General features: G+C 47.6%; 1 protein-coding gene across 4 annotated transcripts in view; it reads left to right on the forward strand.

Moving 5' to 3' along the window:
- Positions 1-21,959, forward strand: part of LOC135508443 (protein quaking-A-like) — a 136,934-nt gene that overhangs the window by 41,404 nt on the left and 73,571 nt on the right. For all 4 annotated transcript variants that reach the window (XM_064928629.1, XM_064928628.1, XM_064928631.1 and 1 more), the window contains exon 2: positions 1,138-1,280. In XM_064928629.1, the coding sequence (XP_064784701.1) occupies positions 1,138-1,280 (143 nt within the window). The remainder of the gene's footprint in view (positions 1-1,137; positions 1,281-21,959) is intronic.

The following is a 21,959-nucleotide window of genomic DNA, read 5'->3' on the forward strand; positions in this document are numbered from 1 at the left end:
AAAGTTACTACAGAATTGAATGTATGATGCTTGCTTTACATTTAGGCATAGCGTCCAATGTTTGTCCCGACACTTGACAACCTACCATGGCAGGGTAGCCTAGTGGTTAGAGCATTGGACTAGTAACCGAAAGGTTGCAAGTTCGAATCCCTGAGCTAAGGTACAAATCTGTCATTCTGCCCCTGAACAGGCAGTTAACCACTGTTCCTAGGCCATCATTGAAAATAATAATTTGTTCTTAATTGACTTGCCTAGTTAAATAAAGGTAAAATAAAAAAATAAAAAACATTTGACACCCTACCATGACACTTCTCGTAAACAGTATGTGGCCAGTGTGCATTTTTGGCACTATTGAGCTGGCAAGCTTCTATCTACTCGGCGCTCACCATAGAAGTAGTAACCGTTAGTAGTAGTTCTCTCCTCCGACTGGTGTAGTTGCGTTGGGGGATAGTGTCCAGTCTTGCTGTAGCGCCAAGGCAAGATGGACTTATAGCCATGTAAAGAACGACCCTTTTCAGGACCAATAATTATATTGGATCTTAAAGCTGTCCTTTTTGGTGGATGAAACGCCGGTACGAATGCATCTGTAAAAGACTTATCGGTCTATTTATAAAATATATATTTTTATATATGAACTCCTTGTCTCAACCCGCCCCCTAGAGGTCAACTGACTGCATTGCCCCGTCTGTTGTTTTATCTGACAGGCGGATCTGAGCTGAACGATTAGCTCGCTCCCACTGTCCTGTGCTGCCCCCAACACACTATTTAACTAGACCAGCCACCACCGACCACCTCAACGCACGGCTGTGGCCAGAATGAATCAGTTGGACGGGCGTTTCATTTCCCGTTATTTATTTATTTTCCTCCTGACCTCCTGTTTACACACTTAAGAATTCTGTTATGATAAAGACCGTAGGCGGTTCATGAGTTTCAAGTTTGGGGAAGTTTACAGTTGATCCTACCATTTCTACCCATCTGTGTGCCATTTCACTCCGATTCGTACCCATTTGCTTAGTTTTGTGTCTAGTGCCGTTGTCTTGACTTTTCCATAGCCTTTCAAGTCTGTTTTTTGTTGTTGTTGTGGGTAATTTGCATCCACTCCTCTAACCGTGTGTTGTCTGTGCTGGTGTGTTTCAGAGATCAACAGAGTGAGGAAAGACATGTACAACGACACAGCCAACGGACCTATAGACAGACAGCCTCTGGAATTACCCGAGGCCCTGGGGCCAATCATTCATCTGCAGGAGAAGCTCTTCGTGCCTCTAAAAGAGTACCCTGACGTAAGCCATGTCTCTCTCTCACACACACACACACACACACACACACACACACACACACACACACACACATCTGCGTAGATGTTTATATATCACACACGCGCACACATGCTCCTTGTTACATTCAGATTTAAGCCTGTCAGTTGTCTCTACCACCAAGTTCACCTTGTCCTTGCCTCTGACAAGGCTTCAGCGGTTTGATGGCTCTGCTCAAACAAATAGCCCATAATGTACCTAGTCAATCAGGAGCTATAGAGAGATATCCTTGAACTCCTTTTCTCTGGTGCCTCTCTCTCTTCCGCTCTCCATATCCCACATGCAGAGGGGGGAGGACAGGGGGGGTGGGGTAAATGGTAGTTTATAGCCTTACATTGTCACTGAAGGCCAAAGGAGTCCTCACGCCCTCTCCCTCGGTCCCTATTTTCTCCCTACTATTCCTTGTTATCACACAGAATAACACTGAAACCTGCTGCACTGCACAGCACTGAAACCTGCTGCACTGCACTGAAACTTACTGCACTGCACTGAAACCTACTGCACTGCACTGAAACCTACTGCACTGCACTGAAACCTACTGCACTGCATAGCATTGAAACCTGCTGCATTGCAATGAAACCTGGTGCATTGAAACCTGCTGCATTGCAATGAAACCTACTGCACTGCATTGAAACCTGCTTTACTGCACTGCACTGCATTGAAACCTGCTTTACTGCACTGCATTGAAACCTGCTTTGCTGCACAGAAATCAAATCAAACTTTGTCACATGCGCTAAATACAAGTGTAGATCTTACCGTTAAATGCATTGAGAGCTGTTTTAGCACACAGAATAGCATTGAAAGCTACTTTAGCACACAGAATAGCATTGCAAGCTACTTTAGCACACAGAATAGCATTGCAAGCTACTTTAGCACACAGAATAGCATTGCAAGCTACTTTAGCACAGAGAATAGCATTGAAAGCTACTTTAGCACACAGAATAGCTTTGAAACCTGCCCCACTGCACTGCACCAGCACTGAAACCTGCTGCACTGCACAGCACTGAAACCTGCTGCACTGCACAGCATTAAAACCTGCTGCATAGCATTGAAACCTGCTACATTTGAAACCTGCACACAGAATAGCATTGAAAGCTACTTTGCACACATTGAACCTACTGCACTGCATTGAAACCTGCTTTGCTGCACGGAACTGCACTGAAACCTGCTTTACTGCACAGCACTGAAACCTGCTTTGCTGCACAGAAATCAAATCAAACTTTGCTGCTAAATACAAGTGTAGATCTTACCGTTAAATGCATTGAGAGCTGTTTTAGCACACAGAATAGTATTGAAAGCTACTTTAGCACACAGAATAGCATTGAACGCTACTTTAGCACACAGAATAGCATTGAACGCTACTTTAGCACACAGAATAGCATTGAAAGCTACTTTAGCACACAGAATAGCATTGAAAGCTACTTTAGCACACAGAATAGCATTGAAAGCTACTTTAGCACACAGAATAGCATTGAAAGCTACTTTAGCGCACAGAATAGCACACAGAATAGCATTGAAAGCTACTTTAGCACACAGAATAGCATTGAAACCTACTTTACAGAATAGCATTGAAACCTGCTTTAGCACACAGAATATCAATTGAAAGCAAACTTTGTCAGAATAGCATTGAACGCTGAATACAAGAATAGCAGATCTTTAGCACACAGAATGCATTGAGAGCTGTTTTTAGCACACAGAATAGCATTGAAAGCTACTTTAGCACACAGAATAGCATTGAAAGCTACTTTAGCACACAGAATAGCATTGAAAGCTACTTTAGCACACAGAATAGCATTGAAAGCTACTTTAGCACACAGAATAGCATTGCATTCTAATTGAATGCTACAAATTTGCTCCACCAGTGGTGGTATCATTGAAGGTGTATTCTACTCTGTTTCCACCTGGCTAAATGAAGTGCCTCCAGACGGAAAACAGGATGCTACCAGCTGTTTAGGATTTAGTTTCCCAAATGGGTGGAGGAGCAGGTGGGGAGGGAAGGGAGAGGGACGGTGTTGAAAACAACCTTTCCAAAAATACACAGGGAGGTGGAAAATAGAATGCTCACCACTCAACACCCTGAATGGCTCTTGAAAGCATCCAGAGTTGAGACTGGACTAGACTGGACGGCGAGGGTTGTGGCTGTATAGAGTAAGTACACTGCAGGGACACTGAGAGGCCTGGATAGGAGCACATACGGACGCTGTCAAATCTCTCTGTAGAGATCAGGGGAGGTTATAGGATGGAGTGTTTGCCTTGGGGGTTGGGGCCATGGTATTGATGAAGGAGAATGTGTGTACACAGTGTGTGAGGAGTTTGGGGAGTTTTGCCGGGTGGGTGGGAAGGGCACCAGTCCACCCAGTCCCAGCCAGTCCCACCCAGTCCAGCCAGTCCACCCAGTCCACCCAGTCCCACCCAGTCCCACCCAGTCCCAGCCAGTCCCAGCCAGTCCCAGCCAGTCCCAGCCAGTCCCAGCCAGTCCCACCCAGTCCAGCCAGTCCCACCCAGTCCAGCCAGTCCACCCAGTCCACCCAGTCCACCCCAACCTCAGCCATGATCCCCAAGCCATAAGACTTCTGAACAATTAATCAAATGGCCACCGGACTATTTGTTTGTACACTGCTGCTACTCGCTGTTTATTATCTATGCATAGCCACATCACCCCTACCTACATGTACACTGCTGCTACTCACTGTTTATTATCTATGCATAGCCACATCACCCCTACCTACATGTACACTGCTGCTACTCACTGTTTATTATCTATGCATAGCCACTTCACCCCCTACCTACATGTACACTGCTGCTACTCACTGTTTATTATCTATGCATAGCCACATCACCCCTACCTACATGTACACTGCTGCTACTCGCTGTTTATTATCTATGCATAGCCACATCACCCCTACCTACATGTACACTGCTGCTACTCACTGTTTATTATCTATGCATAGCCACATCACCCCTACCTACATGTACACTGCTGCTACTCACTGTTTATTATCTATGCATAGCCACTTCACCCCTACCTACATGTACACTGCTGCTACTCACTGTTTATTATCTATGTATAGCCACATCACCCCTACCTACATGTACACTGCTGCTACTCACTGTTTATTATCTATGCATAGCCACATCACCCCTACCTACATGTACACTGCTGCTACTCACTGTTTATTATCTATGCATAGCCACATCACCCCTACCTACATGTACACTGCTGCTACTCACTGTTTATTATCTATGCATAGCCACTTCACCCCTACCTACATGTACACTGCTGCTACTCACTGTTTATTATCTATGCATAGCCACTTCACCCCTACCTACATGTACACTGCTGCTACTCACTGTTTATTATCTATGCATAGCCACATCACCCCTACCTACATGTACACTGCTGCTACTCACTGTTTATTATCTATGCATAGCCACATCACCCCTACCTACATGTACACTGCTGCTACTCACTGTTTATTATCTATGCATAGCCACATCACCCCTACCTACATGTACACTGCTGCTACTCACTGTTTATTATCTATGCAGAGTCACTTCACCCTACCTACATGTACACTGCTGCTACTCACTGTTTATTATCTATGCATAGCCACATCACCCCTACCTACATGTACACTGCTGCTACTCACTGTTTATTATCTATGCATAGCCACATCACCCCTACCTACATGTACACTGCTGCTACTCACTGTTTATTATCTATGCAGAGTCACTTCACCCTACCTACATGTACACTGCTGCTACTCACTGTTTATTATCTATGCATAGCCACATCACCCCTACCTACATGTACACTGCTGCTACTCACTGTTTATTATCTATGCATAGCCACTTCACCCCTACCTACATGTACACTGCTGCTACTCACTGTTTATTATCTATGCATAGCCACATCACCCCTACCTACATGTACACTGCTGCTACTCACTGTTTATTATCTATGCAGAGTCACTTCACCCCTACCTACATGTACACTGCTGCTACTCACTGTTTATTATCTATGCATAGCCACATCACCCCTACCTACATGTACACTGCTGCTACTCACTGTTTATTATCTATGCATAGCCACTTCACCCCTACCTACATGTACACTGCTGCTACTCACTGTTTATTATCTATGCATAGCCACTTCACCCCTACCTACATGTACACTGCTGCTACTGGCTGTTTATTATCTATGCATAGCCACATCACCCCTACCTACATGTACACTGCTGCTACTCACTGTTAATTATCTATGTATAGCCACTTCACCCCTACCTACATGTACACTGCTGCTACTCACTGTTTATTATCTATGCATAGCCACATCACCCCTACCTACATGTACACTGCTGCTACTCGCTGTTTATTATCTATGCAGAGTCACATCACCCCTACCTACATGTACACTGCTGCTACTCACTGTTTATTATCTAGGCAGAGTCACTTCACCCTACCTACATGTACACTGCTGCTACTGGCTGTTTATTATCTATGCATAGCCACATCACCCCTACCTACATGTACACTGCTGCTACTCACTGTTTATTATCTATGCAGAGTCACTTCACCCTACCTACATGTACAAATGACCTCAACTAACCTGTACCCCCGCACACTGACTCTGTACCTACCCGTACCCCTTGTATATAGCCTTGTTATTGTAATGTTACTTTTTTATTATTTTTACTTTAGTTTATTTGGTAAATATTCACTGTTGGTTAAGGGCTTGTAAGTAAGTGCATGTGACAATTTAAGATTTGATCCTGACTTAAATTCACCAGATATTCATCCAGATGTATATCTGATGAGGAGGGGGAGGGGGCACCCCCTAAGCTAGTTGACGTGGGGAGGCTGAATGACAGCTTTCCCGTTCGCACCGGAGACCCGTCTGGTATGGTGGGCCGTTCTTTTAAAAACACACCCAGGCATCCTCAGCTGACCTCTAAAGTCCAACGTTTTCCCTCTCTTTCCCCCTCTTTCTCGTGCACTCTTTCTTTCTCTCTCATATGCAACACCAGTCAGGTCATTAAGGCACTAACTTAAAAGAAATGTAAAAAAAAAGTTAATCGTTGAGGCTATTTTAAAGAAAACCTGATTTGAAAGCAGAGGAATGCTAGACCAACATGAGACTTTTCTCTGCTGTAGTGGAGTTGCTGCGTTAACTTAGTCACTCTCTTACTAGGCGGCCTTTATGTCTGGAAAACTATGCCGATGGTAGTCAACGCAAGAGCACAGGCTGACTCACTCTGACCTCAAACGGCTGTGTTCTGTGGGCCTAGCAAAGGGGGTCCAATGTTCTCTTTTCGGCCAGATGAGCTCTCCCTTCTCTGACTAAATATTTTCTTGTACCCGAGAAAGCGAGAGAAAATAATCAGTCACCATTGAGAAATCCCAACTGTTTCCGTGCCGTTCCCGGGGACACTGTAAAGATAATTATCAGCAGAGGGAATTTTTTCCTCCCGTCCACCTTTCCGGGTGATTTCTCAGATTCTTCCCCGGCTGGTCGAGGACTCCAGGCCGAGTACGTACTCTGCATCGACGTCTCAAATTAAACCCTTTTTTCCTTTTATAGTAGTGCACTGTATAGGGAATAGGGTGCCATTTGGGATGCACAGTCTAGCCTAGCGTTTCTAGACTGCTACAAACTCCCAAGATGAGGGTTCTGCTTTCCATGTCCACCTGTTTTTGGCACCGGACACAGCTGCTGCCACTGAAGATGTCTTTATGAGCCCCCTCCTCCTTACCCCCCTCCCCTTCTCACGTTCCCCATTTTCACATCTTCCCCAGTTCCCACACCTATCTGCTTTTGTCCAAGGAGTGGCAGACTCCTTCTCACCATTTTCCTTCCACTCGTTCATACTCCTCCTCTCGTTCTCAGTTTCCTCCTCCCAGTAATTAGATTGTCTTGGTCCTCTGCTGCAGTGCAGCATGTCAATTACACCAAAATAACTTGTCCTGCCAAGACGTCCGTGCTCTAATTCTCCTACCGTAGGACATGCACGCTGAGGTGAGAGAGAGCTCGTGTGTGTGTGTGTGTGTGTGTGTGTGTGTGTGTGTGTGTGTGTGTGTGTGTGTGTGTGTGTCGAGGTAGTCGTTTGATGACGTCATCGGTGTGGAAACTTCGGAAGTGCGGCATCATGTCACTCAGACGACTGCAGGTGAGGACAGGGTGGGTGATGGTCCATCTGAGACACCTCACTCTGGAGACACCTCACTCTGGAGACGCCTCACTCTGGAGACACCTCACTCTGGAGACGCCTCACTCTGGAGACACCTCACTCTGGAGACGCCTCACTCTGGAGACGCCTCACTCTGGAGACGCCTCACTCTGGAGACTCCTCACTCTGGAGACACCTCACTCTGGAGACTCCTCACTCTGGAGACTCCTCACTCTGGAGACTCCTCACTCTGGAGACTCCTCACTCTGGAGACTCCTCACTCTGGAGACTCCTCACTCTGGAGACTCCTCACTCTGGACACATCTCACTCTGGAGACGCCTCACTCTTAGACGCCTCACTCTGGACACTCCTCACTCTGGAGACACTTCACTCTGGAGACACTTCACTCTGGAGACACTTCACTCTGGAGACACCTCACCCTGGAGACACCTCATTCTGGAGACACCCCACTCTGGAGACGCCCCACTCTGGACACTCCTCGCTCTGGAGACGCCTCGCTCTGGAGACGCCTCGCTCTGGAGACGCCTCGCTCTGGAGACGCCTCGCTCTGGAGACGCCTCGCTCTGGAGACGCCTCGCTCTGGAGACGCCTCGCTCTGGAGACGCTTCGCCCTGGAGACGCTTCACTCTGGAGACCCCTCGCCCTGGAGACACCCCTCGCCCTGGAGACACCTCACTCTGGAGACGCCTCACTCTGGACACTTCTCACTCTGGAGACACCTCACTCTGGACACTCCTCACTCTGGAGACACCTCACTCTGGAGACACTCCTCACTCTGGAGACACTCCTCACTCTGGAGACGCCTCACTCTGGAGACTCCTCATTCTGGAGACACCTCACTCTGGACACTCCTCACTCTGGAGACACCTCACTCTGGAGACGCTTCGCCCTGTCATCTCTTTCTATGACCTTCAGACACAGTTACTTCCTTCCTTGTTTACTAACACCATGTGATGCCTGCAACACCCCTGGACAGCCCAATGGGTTGTGTGTGTAGTAAGGGATTGTGGGAGTCTGACTAGGTTGAGGTATTCTAACCTAACCCTCCCCACCTGCTCTAGGCTGCCTGCTGAGGCTATGAAATAGGACACCCTGTTGGATGTAGGCGGTTGAGCAACTGGTCTGGAAAACAAGGCCATCTGGAAAGGGCTCTTTTTGAAGGAGCCGTTTGTCTCCCCTATAGGTCCTCTGGCTGCCATGATGTCCAGCACGGTGTGGTGTGTGTGTGTGTTGCCTAAACGTGCTTTGGATGTGTGTTCATTGATGCATAGAAGTGTCTTGATTGTTGGTATTAATGAGTTGAATGACTAGTTCTTGATCCCATCCAGCATCAGATGTTGTTGGGATTGAATGATTCAATACAAGACTGTTCTCGTATACCTGCCACCACACTGTGGTCTCAGGAAGGTTTTATTATTGTCTTCAAATAAGCCTATCGGTCCCGTCTTCTACCCCACTAGAACGTGCTGTCTGTCTGGTGTGTCCGTCCCTAACTTTACAGTTGTCTACCAGGGGTGCTGCTGTTGTCATGGTGTTGATGTTTACACTTTATTAGGTCTCTGCGGTGGCAGCAACCAGAGCCGGTCGGCAAGGAAACAGTTGTTTGATCGGCGTGCTGAGCGAGTGTACTCCCCCAGTCTTAATTTGCAGGTTATTACTGTGGCTTTTGAAGCAAAATGTCTCCAATTGAGCGTCTCAAATTACTTCCCAGCGCCCCCCCTTCAAAAGCGCTATGATATATCAGCAATCTGCATGGGCTCTTGTTTATGCATTTGGAAGCAGAAGACACCTACTATTTACTCCCTATTGATCCCCACAGTGGACTTGTCATTGAAACCTTACTACCTAGTGGTCAAATACGCTCCACTTGAGAGTGGGACGCTTGCTTGAATGTCTTCGGGTCTGCATCTATGAAGGTCAAGTACAAAATGTAGGAAGTTAACAATCTGGTTTAGATTTAATTCAATGTTGACACAAATGCAGTAAGATGCAACAAACTTCCACACATGTGACTGTACCTCACAAGCCAGTACAATAGAATACAGATGGAGAGAAACCTAACGCCTCATACAGTACCAACCAATACTACTCACCTGACATACAGGACAGGTGTGGACCAGTGCTGCCTTGGCTGCAGTCCTCTGGTTGGCAGCTGCTCTCGCCATGGCATCAGTCAACAAGTTCAGTGAGCGTGGAGCATGCGATAGATAACACCCCCCCCCCCCCCAAATTGTTCAAAATAATGACTTAAACAGCTGAACAGCTGTTTGGCAGGAGTGTGTGTGTATAAGCTTTTGTTACAGCCCGTACCTGATTACAAATCGTATCCTATCGCTGTGATTCGGTATGTTGATTATTTAAGTCAGGTGTTAGAGCTGGGCTTGGCCAAAACCCTTCACACACTCCTGCCCTTCAGGACTTTTGCAATGACTGAAACAGACCAGAGCAGGAGAACAGTGTTCCAGGTTGAAACGGCTGACCTAGTTGAGAGGTGACAAGACTCAGCCATTGGTTCTGGAATAGAAAATGTGCAAATCCGTTTTTTTTTTGGGGGGGGGGGGCATCAATAACATGACAGTAGTTCTACCTCAAAGATAGTGCCGACAGACATGGCCGCTCTGCGTCTATATCCTAAGCAACTTTGCAGTATTTCGTGTGTGTGTGTGTGTGTGTGTGTGTGTGTGTGTGTGTGTGTGTGTGTGTGTGTGTGTGTGTGTGTGTGTGTGTGTTATTTCTGACATTATTAGCCCAGATTTTTTTTTTGTGTGTTTTTACATACAGCCAGAAATAACTTTTGGATATCAGAGCAGCGGTAACTCACCAGCATTATGACCAGCAATACGACTTTCCTGAATTGGATCCTTTGTTCGTACCCCCCAGTGCAACTGAACTTATTCCAGAGGCTGCTCCAAAAGGCTGCCGCGCACACCGTCCACCACTTCAGAGTATATTACTGGCTAATGTTCAGTCTCTGGACAATAAAGTAGACGAGCTCAGGGAGAGGATCTCCTTCCAGAGAGACATCAGGGACTGGAACATACTGTCTCACGGAGTCATGGCTCTCTCGAGATATAGTGTCCCCGTCCCATACGGCCAGCTGGATTCTCAGTACATCGCAGAGACCGGAATAAAGAACTTTCTGGGAAGAAGGGTGGTGGTCTATTTTTCATAAGGGAAAGGGGGATATCTAGTCAGTTGTCCAACTGAGGGGTGCGGGGGGCTGCCTTAATCAACATCCACAGTGTCCAGGAAACAGTGGTTTTGCTCAGGGGCAGAAAGACAGATTTTTATCTTGTCAGCTTGGGGATTTGACCCATCAACCTTCCGGTTACTGGCAGGTAGCCTAGTGGCTCTTAACCACTAGGCTACCTGCCACCCATTTAACTACTCATGGTGTGATTGTGATAACATAGAGAAACTCAAGTCATTTTGTTCACCCGACCTAGATTACCTCACAATCAAATGCCGACCGTATGTTTGGTTAGTGTCACAGCCGTGTATATTCGACCCTTAAGGAACTACACTTGACTTTATGAAAACTGGAAACCACATATCCCGAGGCTGCATTTGTTGCAGCTGGGGATTTTAACAAAGCAAATTTGAGGAAGACGCTACCGAAGTTATAGCAACACATTGAGTGAAGTACTCACTCTGGTAAAACACTCGATCACTGCTACGCTATCACTGCTACACGGCTCTCCCCCACCCTCCCTTTGGCAAATCAGTGGCATTGACTAAAATACAGTAGAATAGAATACAGTATATACATATGAGATTTTGTTAGATACTACTGCTCTGTTGGAGCTAGGCACTCAAGCCTTTCGCTACACCCACAATAACATCTGCTAAATTTAACACTTAAAATTTAAAACTTGCCCAAGACCGTTAACAGAACTTTAGCCAATTTATGAATTACTAAATTTAGCTAACACTAGATTCTTAAATTCGCCTTGATTCGGCAGTCTCGCCCATATCGGCATAATCCTGGTGAGTGACGTGAAGCATTTTATAGGCATTTGTAGTTCTGTTATAATAGCCACATTAGCAGCTAATTACATTTCATTTTTTTTGTTGGGGGGGGGGGGTAAATACAGGCAAAAATATTGCTACATGTTGCCCTTGTCCGAGAGAGATGTACACTTATCAAAATGTCACGCCAGGTTAAGCTTACACAAAACACAGCCCCCTAGAATTCACAATGTACATAGTGGTGGAAAACCAATTGGAACTATTTCCATTTTTTCGACTGCTTGGTTTTATGGGTAGTGTGACTCCTACTGTGGTAGACCATTTTTTCGACTGCTTGGTTTTATGGGTAGTGTGCCTCCTACTGTGGACCATTTGCTCAGATTATTTTGGGGATGCCGCTTTCGCTTTCGTCAGTTTATTTGTAGATGTTCCTTATGATTTATGCCCCATACGGTGAACATGTTTGTACTGCGGCCACCAAATGTCACATTCAGCATTAATGTATTTTATTTTATTAACACTGTTAAATAGTGTTGACAATGGTTTATGTCTGTTTTGATATTCCATAGATCGTCTATTTGTGGAGATGACACGCTCTCACCCCCCCCCCCGAGCCCCCATCCTTGTAACAACAGTTTACACTAAACACGTCTTGAAATCTAGTCTGAGATGGCTTTTTACAAATCAAACGTGTCGCAATTCATTTGCATCAATGGATACTCCACCCGTTCAGCATAAATCAACTGGGGGCTGCAGGGAAAAGCTCTGAGGGAAGTAATGCAGAATAAAGAGCCAGTGTCCTATCCAGTTAAAATGGGGATTTGTCTGGGTGTGTCCATGTCCGTCAGTCCATGTATTGGGGGGGGGGGGGTGTGTCTGAGAGAACGCTGTGACAAGTGGGTGTCCTTTATCCATGGTGACCAGGGCGAAGAGAATGAGGGGGAAAGGGGAGGGGGAGGCAGAAGGAGAGGTGAGGTGAAAGTTGAGGGAAGTGACTTATGGCAGCCTTGGCCCATCCTCCCTCCATTGTTACGTTCCCATCTCTTCCTCGGAAAGAGGAGATGAGAGGAGGGGGAGACGTCGAGAGGGAGGGGGAGACGGTCGAGAGGGAGGGGGAGACGGTCGAGAGGGAGGGGGAGACGGTCGAGAGGGAGGGGGAGACGGTCGAGAGGTACGGTCGGGGGGAGACGGTCGAGAGGGAGGGGGAGACGTCGAGAGGGAGGGGGAGACGGTCGAGGGGGAGACGGGAGGGGGGAGACGGTCGAGAGGGAGGGGGAGACGTCCGAGAGGGAGACGGGGGGAGACGTCCGAGAGGGGGGGGAGACGGTCGAGAGGGGGGGAGACGGTCGAGAGGGGGGGAGAGACGGTCGAGAGGGGGGGGCGGTCGAGGGAGGGGGGACGGTCGAGAGGGGGGGGCGGTCGAGAGGGAGGGGGAGACGTCCGAGAGGGAGGGGGGAGACGTCGAGAGGGAGGGGGAGACGTCCGAGAGGGAGGGGGGAGACGGGGATAACAGTGGCGTTCACAACACTGCACACCTCTCTGGTGTACCACTCTCCCCATCACCCGTAATGAACAGTCAAGGTCATGCTGCAACTGTCACCTCTGCCTTTCTGCTCCATGGTCTTCACTTCACTACACATGTCACACTTCACGTCACACTTCACTACATACTTCACTACACATTTCACACTTCATGTCACACTTCAGGACACATTTCACACTTCACGTCACACTTCACTACATACTTCACTACACAGTTCACTACACATTTCACACTTCACTTCACTACACATTTCACTATACATTTCACACTTCACTACACATTTCACACTTCACTACACATTTCACCCTTCACGTCACACTTCATGTCGTACTTCACTACACATTTCACACTTCATGTCACACTTCACTACACATGTCACATTTCACGTCACACTTCACTACATACTTCACTACACATTTCACACTTCATGTCACACTTCACGTCACACTTCACTACATACTTCTACACATTTCACACTTCATGTCACACTTCACTACACAGTTCACTACACATTTCACACTTCACTACACATTTCACACTTCATGTCACACTTCACTACACAGTTCACACTTCATGTCACACTTCACTACACATTTCACACTTCATGTCACACTTCACTACACACTTCACTACACATTTCACACTTCACTACATATTTCACTACACATTTCACACTTCACGTCACATTTCACTACACACTTCACTACACACTTCACTACACATTTCACACTTCATGTCACACTTCACTACACATTTCACACTTCATGTCACACTTCACTACACATTTCACTACACATTTCACGTCACATTTCACTACACACTTCACTACACACTTCACTACACATTTCACACTTCATGTCACATTTCACTACACATTTCACACTTCATGTCACACTTCACTACACATTTCACACTTCACTACACATTTCACACTTCATGTCACACTTCACTACATACTTCACGACACATTTCACACTTCACTTCACACTTCACTACACATTTCACACTTCACGTCACACTTCACTACACACTTCACTACACATTTCACACTTCATGTCACACTTCACGTCACACTTCACTACACATTTCACACTTCACTCCACATTTCACACTTCATGTCACACTTCACACTTCACTACACAGTTCACTACACATTTCACACTTCACTACACATTTCACACTTCATGTCACACTTCACTACACAGTTCACACTTCATGTCACACTTCACTACACATTTCACACTTCATGTCACACTTCACTACACACTTCACTACACATTTCACACTTCACTACATATTTCACTACACATTTCACACTTCACGTCACATTTCACTACACACTTCACTACACACTTCACTACACATTTCACACTTCATGTCACACTTCACTACACATTTCACTACACATTTCACGTCACATTTCACTACACACTTCACTACACACTTCACTACACATTTCACACTTCATGTCACATTTCACTACACATTTCACACTTCATGTCACACTTCACTACACATTTCACACTTCACTACACATTTCACACTTCATGTCACACTTCACTACATACTTCACGACACATTTCACACTTCACTTCACACTTCACTACACATTTCACACTTCACGTCACACTTCACTACACACTTCACTACACATTTCACACTTCATGTCACACTTCACGTCACACTTCACTACACATTTCACACTTCACTCCACATTTCACACTTCATGTCACACTTCACACTTCATGTCACACTTCACTACACATTTCACACTTCACGTCACACTTCACTACACATTTCACACTTCATGTCACACTTCACTACACATTTCACACTTCATGTCACACTTCACTACACACTTCACTACACATTTCACACTTCATGTCACACTTCACGTCACACTTCACTACACATTTCACACTTCACTCCACATTTCACTTCATGTCACACTTCACACTTCATGTCACACTTCACTACACATTTCACACTTCACGTCACACTTCACTACACATTTCACACTTCATGTCACACTTCACTACACATTTCACACTTCATGTCACACTTCACTACACACTACACTACACATTTCACACTTCATGTCACACTTCACTGCACATTTCACACTTCACTACACATTTCACACTTCACTGCACATTTCACACTTCATGTCACACTTCACTACACACTTCACTACACATTTCACATTTCATGTCACACTTCACGTCACACTTCACTACACATTTCACACTTCATGTCACACTTCACTACACATTTCACACTTCACTCCACATTTCACACTTCATGTCACACTTCACACTTCACGTCAGACTTCACTACACATTTCACACTTCACGTCACACTTCACTACACATTTCACACTTCACGTCACACTTCACTACACATTCCACATTTCACTTCACACTTCACTACAACCTGCAGGGGCTAGCTAGTGTGATGGTACAGTCACACTCACCACCTGTATTCCCCAAGTCAGCACAAATGTTGACTCCCTCTGGTATTTTCTGGACGGTTTTTGCCCGTCCGTCTTTCTGTCTGTCAGATGCAGGGCTGAAGAGCACCAATCCAGCCTCACCTTTTTACTTGGAAGTTTACTTGAAGTGTGACCTTTCCAGTGCCCATCCGTGACTAGTGCTCGTCAAGGGTCAGTGGTAGAAGTGAGAAATGGGACCCAGGAGGGAGAGTGAGAGAGTGGGTGGTAGGCTGTCTGGTGTGCTGGCCTCCGGCCGGGCTGGGCCCTCTACAGAGAAAGTAATTAAGCGAGCCCCCGTGGGGGGGGGGGGACATGTCATTATTCAACAGATTGGAACGGATCTCCAAGCCCCCAGAAGTCATTAGGCATGGCTACGCATCACACTAATGGAACTGGAGATGATCTGGGCTGGTAGGGACAGATTGAATAGGTCATTTTATTAAATGGAGATGCAGTTGATGGCCATTTCTCATGATGAGGATGGTGATGAAGGTTGTAGAGAAGGTGTACTGTACGTAAAGATTATGATCAATCACTGCCCAAAACATGATCCAAGTCTAGGTAGAGTGGGCTAGGTTTTGGTGGTCAGAGAAGGCCTGATGAAAAGAGACCATGGTGAATTTACATCCTGATTCGCCCCCTTGTCCTCAGTATGTATGGCTCCTGTGTTGTAGACTAGAGAATATGTATGGCTCTTGTGGTGTAGACTAGAGAATATGTATGGCTCCTGTGGTGTAGACTAGAGAATATGTATGGCTCCTGTGGTGTAGACTAGAGAATATGTATGGTTCCTGTGTTGTAGACTAGAGAATATGTATGGTTCCTGTGTTGTAGACTAGAGAATATGTATGGTTCCTGTGTTGTAGACTAGAGAATATGTATGGCTCCTGTGGTGTAGACTAGAGAATATGTATGGCTCCTGTGTTGTAGACTAGAGAGTATGTATGGCTCCTGTGTTGTAGACTAGAGAATATGTATGGCTCCTGTGGTGTAGACTAGAGAATATGTATGGCTCCTGTGTTGTAGACTAGAGAATATATATGGCTCCTGTGTTGTAGACTAAATAGAATATGTATGGCCCATTGGTGTAGACTTATGTATGGCTCCTGTGTTGTAGACTAGAGAATATGTATGGCTCCTGTGTTGTAGACTAGAGAATATGTATGGCTCCTGTGTTGTAGACTAGAGAATATGTATGGCTCCTGTGTTGTAGACTAGAGAATATGTATGGCTCCTGTGTTGTAGACTAGAGAATATGTATGGCTCCTGTGTTGTAGACTAGAGAATATGTATGGCTCCTGTGTTGTAGACTAGAGAATATGTATGGCTCCTGTGTTGTATGTATGGCTCCTGTGTTGTAGACTAGAGAATATGTATGGCTCCTGTGTTGTAGACTAGAGAATATGTATGGCTCCTGTGTTGTAGACTAGAGAATATGTATGGCTCCTGTGTTGTAGACTAGAGAATATGTATGGCTCCTGTGTTGTAGACTAGAGAATATGTATGGCTCCTGTGTTGTAGACTAGAGAATATGTATGGCTCCTGTGTTGTAGACTAGAGAATATGTATGGCTCCTGTGTTGTAGACTAGAGAATATGTATGGCTCCTGTGTTGTAGACTAGAGAATATGTATGGCTCCTGTGTTGTAGACTAGAGAATATGTATGGCTCCTGTGTTGTAGACTAGAGAATATGTATGGCTCCTGTGTTGTAGACTAGAGAATATGTATGGCTCCTGTGTTGTAGACTAGAGAATATGTATGGCTCCTGTGTTGTAGACTAGAGAATATGTATGGCTCCTGTGTTGTAGACTAGAGAATATGTATGGCTCCTGTGTTGTAGACTAGAGAATATGTATGGCTCCTGTGTTGTAGACTAGAGAATATGTATGGCTCCTGTGTTGTAGACTAGAGAATATGTATGGCTCCTGTGTTGTAGACTAGAGAATATGTATGGCTCCTGTGTTGTAGACTAGAGAATATGTATGGCTCCTGTGTTGTAGACTAGAGAATATGTATGGCTCCTGTGTTGTAGACTAGAGAATATGTATGGCTCCTGTGTTGTAGACTAGAGAATATGTATGGCTCCTGTGTTGTAGACTAGAGAATATGTATGGCTCCTGTGTTGTAGACTAGAGAATATGTATGGCTCCTGTGTTGTAGACTAGAGAATATGTATGGCTCCTGTGTTGTAGACTAGAGAATATGTATGGCTCCTGTGTTGTAGACTAGAGAATATGTATGGCTCCTGTGTTGTAGACTAGAGTATGGCTCCTGTGTTGTAGACTAGAGAATATGTATGGCTCCTGTGTTGTAGACTAGAGAATATGTATGGCTCCTGTGTTGTAGACTAGAGAATATGTATGGCTCCTGTGTTGTAGACTAGAGAATATGTATGGCTCCTGTGTTGTAGACTAGAGAATATGTATGGCTCCTGTGGTGTAGACTAGAGAATATGTATGGCTCCTGTGGTGTAGACTAGAGAGTATGTATGGCTCCTGTGGTGTAGACTAGAGAGTATGTATGGCTCCTGTGTTGTAGACTAGAGAATATGTATGGCTCCTGTGTTGTAGACTAGAGAATATGTATGGTTCCTGTGGTGTAGACTAGAGAGTATGTATGGCTCCTGTGTTGTAGACTAGAGAATATGTATGGCTCCTGTGGTGTAGACTAGAGAGTATGTATGGCTCCTGTGTTGTAGACTAGAGAATATGTATGGCTCCTGTGGTGTAGACTAGAGAATATGTATGGCTCCTGTGTTGTAGACTAGAGAGTATGTATGGCTCCTGTGTTGTAGACTAGAGAGTATGTATGGCTCCTGTGTTGTAGACTAGAGAATATGTATGGCTCCTGTGGTGTAGACTAGAGAATATGTATGGCTCCTGTGTTGTAGACTAGAGAATATGTATGGCTCCTGTGTTGTAGACTAGAGAATATGTATGGCTCCTCTGGTGTAGACTAGAGAATATGTATGGCTCCTGTGGTGTAGACTAGAGAATATGTATGGCTCCTGTGGTGTAGACTAGAGAATATGTATGGCTCCTGTGTTGTAGACTAGAGAATATGTATGGCTCCTGTGGTGTAGACTAGAGAGTATGTATGGCTCCTGTGGTGTAGACTAGAGAGTATGTATGGCTCCTGTGGTGTAGACTAGAGAGTATGTATGGCTCCTGTGTTGTAGACTAGAGAATATGTATGGTTCCTGTGGTGTAGACTAGAGAGTATGTATGGCTCCTGTGTTGTAGACTAGAGAATATGTATGGCTCCTGTGGTGTAGACTAGAGAATATGTATGGCTCCTGTGTTGTAGATGGAATATGTATCTCCTGTGGTGTAGACTAGAGAATATGTCATGGCTCCTGTGTTGTAGACTAGAGAGTATGTATGGCTCCTGTGTTGTAGACTAGAGAGTATGTATGGCTCCTGTGTTGTAGACTAGAGAATATGTATGGCTCCTGTGGTGTAGACTAGAGAATATGTATGGCTCCTGTGGAGAGGGACTGGGGTGACAGAGACGGTGATGGACCTATGGAGAGAGAGAGAGGGACTCTCCTCTCATCCCTCCACCCTCTCATCTCATCCCACCACCCCTGTCCTCTCATCCCATCTCCATCCACCATCCCATCTCCTCTCCATCCCACCACCCCTCTCCATCCCACCACCCCTCTCCGCTCACCACCTCTCCTCTCATCCCGCCACCCTCTCCTCTCATCCCGCCACCCTCTCCTCTCATCCCGCCACCCTCTCCTCTCATCCCGCCACCCTCTCCTCTCATCCCACCACCCTCTCCTCTCATCCCACCACCCTCTCCTCTCATCCCGCCACCCTCTCCTCTCATCCCACCACCCCTCTCCTCTCATCCCACCACCCTCTCCTCTCATCCCATCTCCATCCACCATCCCATCTCCTCTCCATCCCACCACCCCTCTCCTCTCCATCCCACCACCCCTCTCCTCTCATCCCACCACCCTCTCCTCTCATCCCACCACCCTCTCCTCTCATCCCACCACCCTCTCCTCTCCATCCCACCACCCTCTCCTCTCATCCCACCACCCCTCTCCTCTCACCCCACCACCCTCTCCTCTCATCCCACCTCCCATCCCTACTCCTCATCCCACCTCCCATCTCCTCTCTCCCACCACCCCCTCCTCTCACCCCACCACCTCCCATCTCCTCTCATCCCATCTCTCCTGTCCTCCCATCCCATCCTATCCCATCCCATCCCTCTTCTCCATCCCTACCCCCATCCCTCTGATCCCACCACCCCATCCCTCTCCTATCCCACCCCCATCCCTACTCCCATCCCCTCCACCTCTCCTCTCCATCCCACCTCCCATCCTCTCATCCCCTCCCATCCCTCTCCATCCCCTCCCATCCCTCTCCTCTCATCCCCCATAACCTCTCCTCTCATCCGCCCATCCTCTCCTCTCATCCCTCCCATCCCTCTCCTCTCATCCCGCCACCTCTCCTCTCATCCCGCCACCTCTCCTCTCATCCCGCCACCCTCTCCTCCAAATATCTCATCCCGTGGTCCCACCCCCTCCTCTCATCCCGCCACTCCCTACTCCTCTCCCATCCTCCCATCCCTACTCCTCTCATCCCACCACCCCTGTTCTCTCATCCCACCATCCCCTCTATCCCCACCATCCCTACTCCTATCCCATCCCACCATCCCTCCTCCTATCCCACCCCCATCCCCACCACCTTATCCCACCTCCTCATCCCACCTCCTTCTCTATCCATCCCCCATCCCTACTCCCTCATCCCCCACCTTCTCCATCCCATCCCATCTCTTCATCCCATCTCATCCCACCTCCTATCCTCTCATCCCATCCCTACTCCCCATCCCACCTCCCATCCCTCTCCCATCCCTCTCCTCATCCCACCTCCCATCCCTACTCATCCCACCTCCCATCCCTCCTCTCATCCCACCCCATCCCACCTCCCATCCCAACACCTTCTCCCTCATCCCATCTCTCCATCCCATCCCTCTCCATCCCACCATCCCCCTCTATCCCCACCTCCCATCCCTCTCCTCCCTCATCCCATCCCAACCTCCCATCCTCTCATCCCACCTCCCATCCCTCTCCATCCCACCTCCCATCCCCTCTCATCCCCCATCTCCCTCCCACCTCCCATCCCTCCTCCATCCCACCTCCCATCTCCTCTCCATCCCACCTCCTCTCCTCTTATCCCACCTCCCCTCTCCTACCTACAATATTTTTTCTTATTTTAAAGGTATTCTACTCTTATCCTACCTCCCATCCCACCTCCCATCCCTACTCCCATCCCACCTCCCATCCCTACTCCTATCCCACCTCCCATCCCTACTCCCATCCCACCTCCCATCCCTACTCCCATCCCACCTCCCATCCCTACTCCTATCCCTACTCCTATCCCACCTCCCATCCCACCTCCCATCCCTACTCCCATCCCACCTCCCATCCCACCTCCCATCCCTACTCCCATCCCTACTCCCATCCCACCTCCCATCCCTACTCCCATCCCTACTCCTAACCCACCTCCTATCCCACCTCATCCCATCCCTCCCACCTCCCATCCCATCCCTCCTATCCCATCCCATCCCTCCCATCCCTACTCCCTATCCCACCTCCCATCCCTACTCCTATCCCACCTCCCATCCCTACTCCCATCCCACCTCCCATCCCTACTCCTATCCCACCTCCCATCCCTACTCCCATCCCACCTCCCATCCCTACTCCCATCCCACCTCCCATCCCTACTCCTATCCCACCTCCCATCCCTACTCCTATCCCACCTCCCATCCCTACTCCCATCCCACCTTAGTCCACCTAGCGTAGGGTTATGTTGATTACCATGGAAAACTAAAGAGTTGTTTATTGGATAGTACCTCGCTGTTTTTGGAGATCAGCCCTGGTTGTGCCAGCCTGGGCCCAGGTTAGAGAACGAGAACAGGCCTGACGGGCCCAGGTTAGAGAACGAGAACAGGCCTGACGGGCCCAGGTTAGAGAACGAGCAGAACAGGCCAGCCTGGGCCCAGGTTAGAGAACGAGAACAGGCCAGCCTGGGACCAGGTTAGAGAAGGAGAACAGGCCTGACGGGCCAGGGGCCAGGGCCCAGGTTAGAGAACGAGAACAGGCCTGACGGGCCCAGGTTAGAGAACGAGAACAGGCCTGACGGGCCCAGGTTAGAGAACGAGAACAGGCCTGACGGGCCCAGGTTAGAGAACGAGAACAGGCCAGCCTGGGCCCAGGTTAGAGAACGAGAACAGGCCAGCCTGGGCCCAGGTTAGAGAACGAGAACAGGCCAGCCTGGGCCCAGGTTAGAGAACGAGAACAGGCCAGCCTGGGCCCAGGTTAGAGAACGAGAACAGGCCAGCCTGGGCCCAGGTTAGAGAACGAGAACAGGCCAGCCTGGGCCCAGGTTAGAGAACGAGAACAGGCCAGCCTGGGCCCAGGTTAGAGAACGAGAACAG

This window comes from Oncorhynchus masou, chromosome 21, assembly GCF_036934945.1.
Source record: "Oncorhynchus masou masou isolate Uvic2021 chromosome 21, UVic_Omas_1.1, whole genome shotgun sequence".
Taxonomy (NCBI): Eukaryota; Metazoa; Chordata; class Actinopteri; order Salmoniformes; family Salmonidae; genus Oncorhynchus; species Oncorhynchus masou.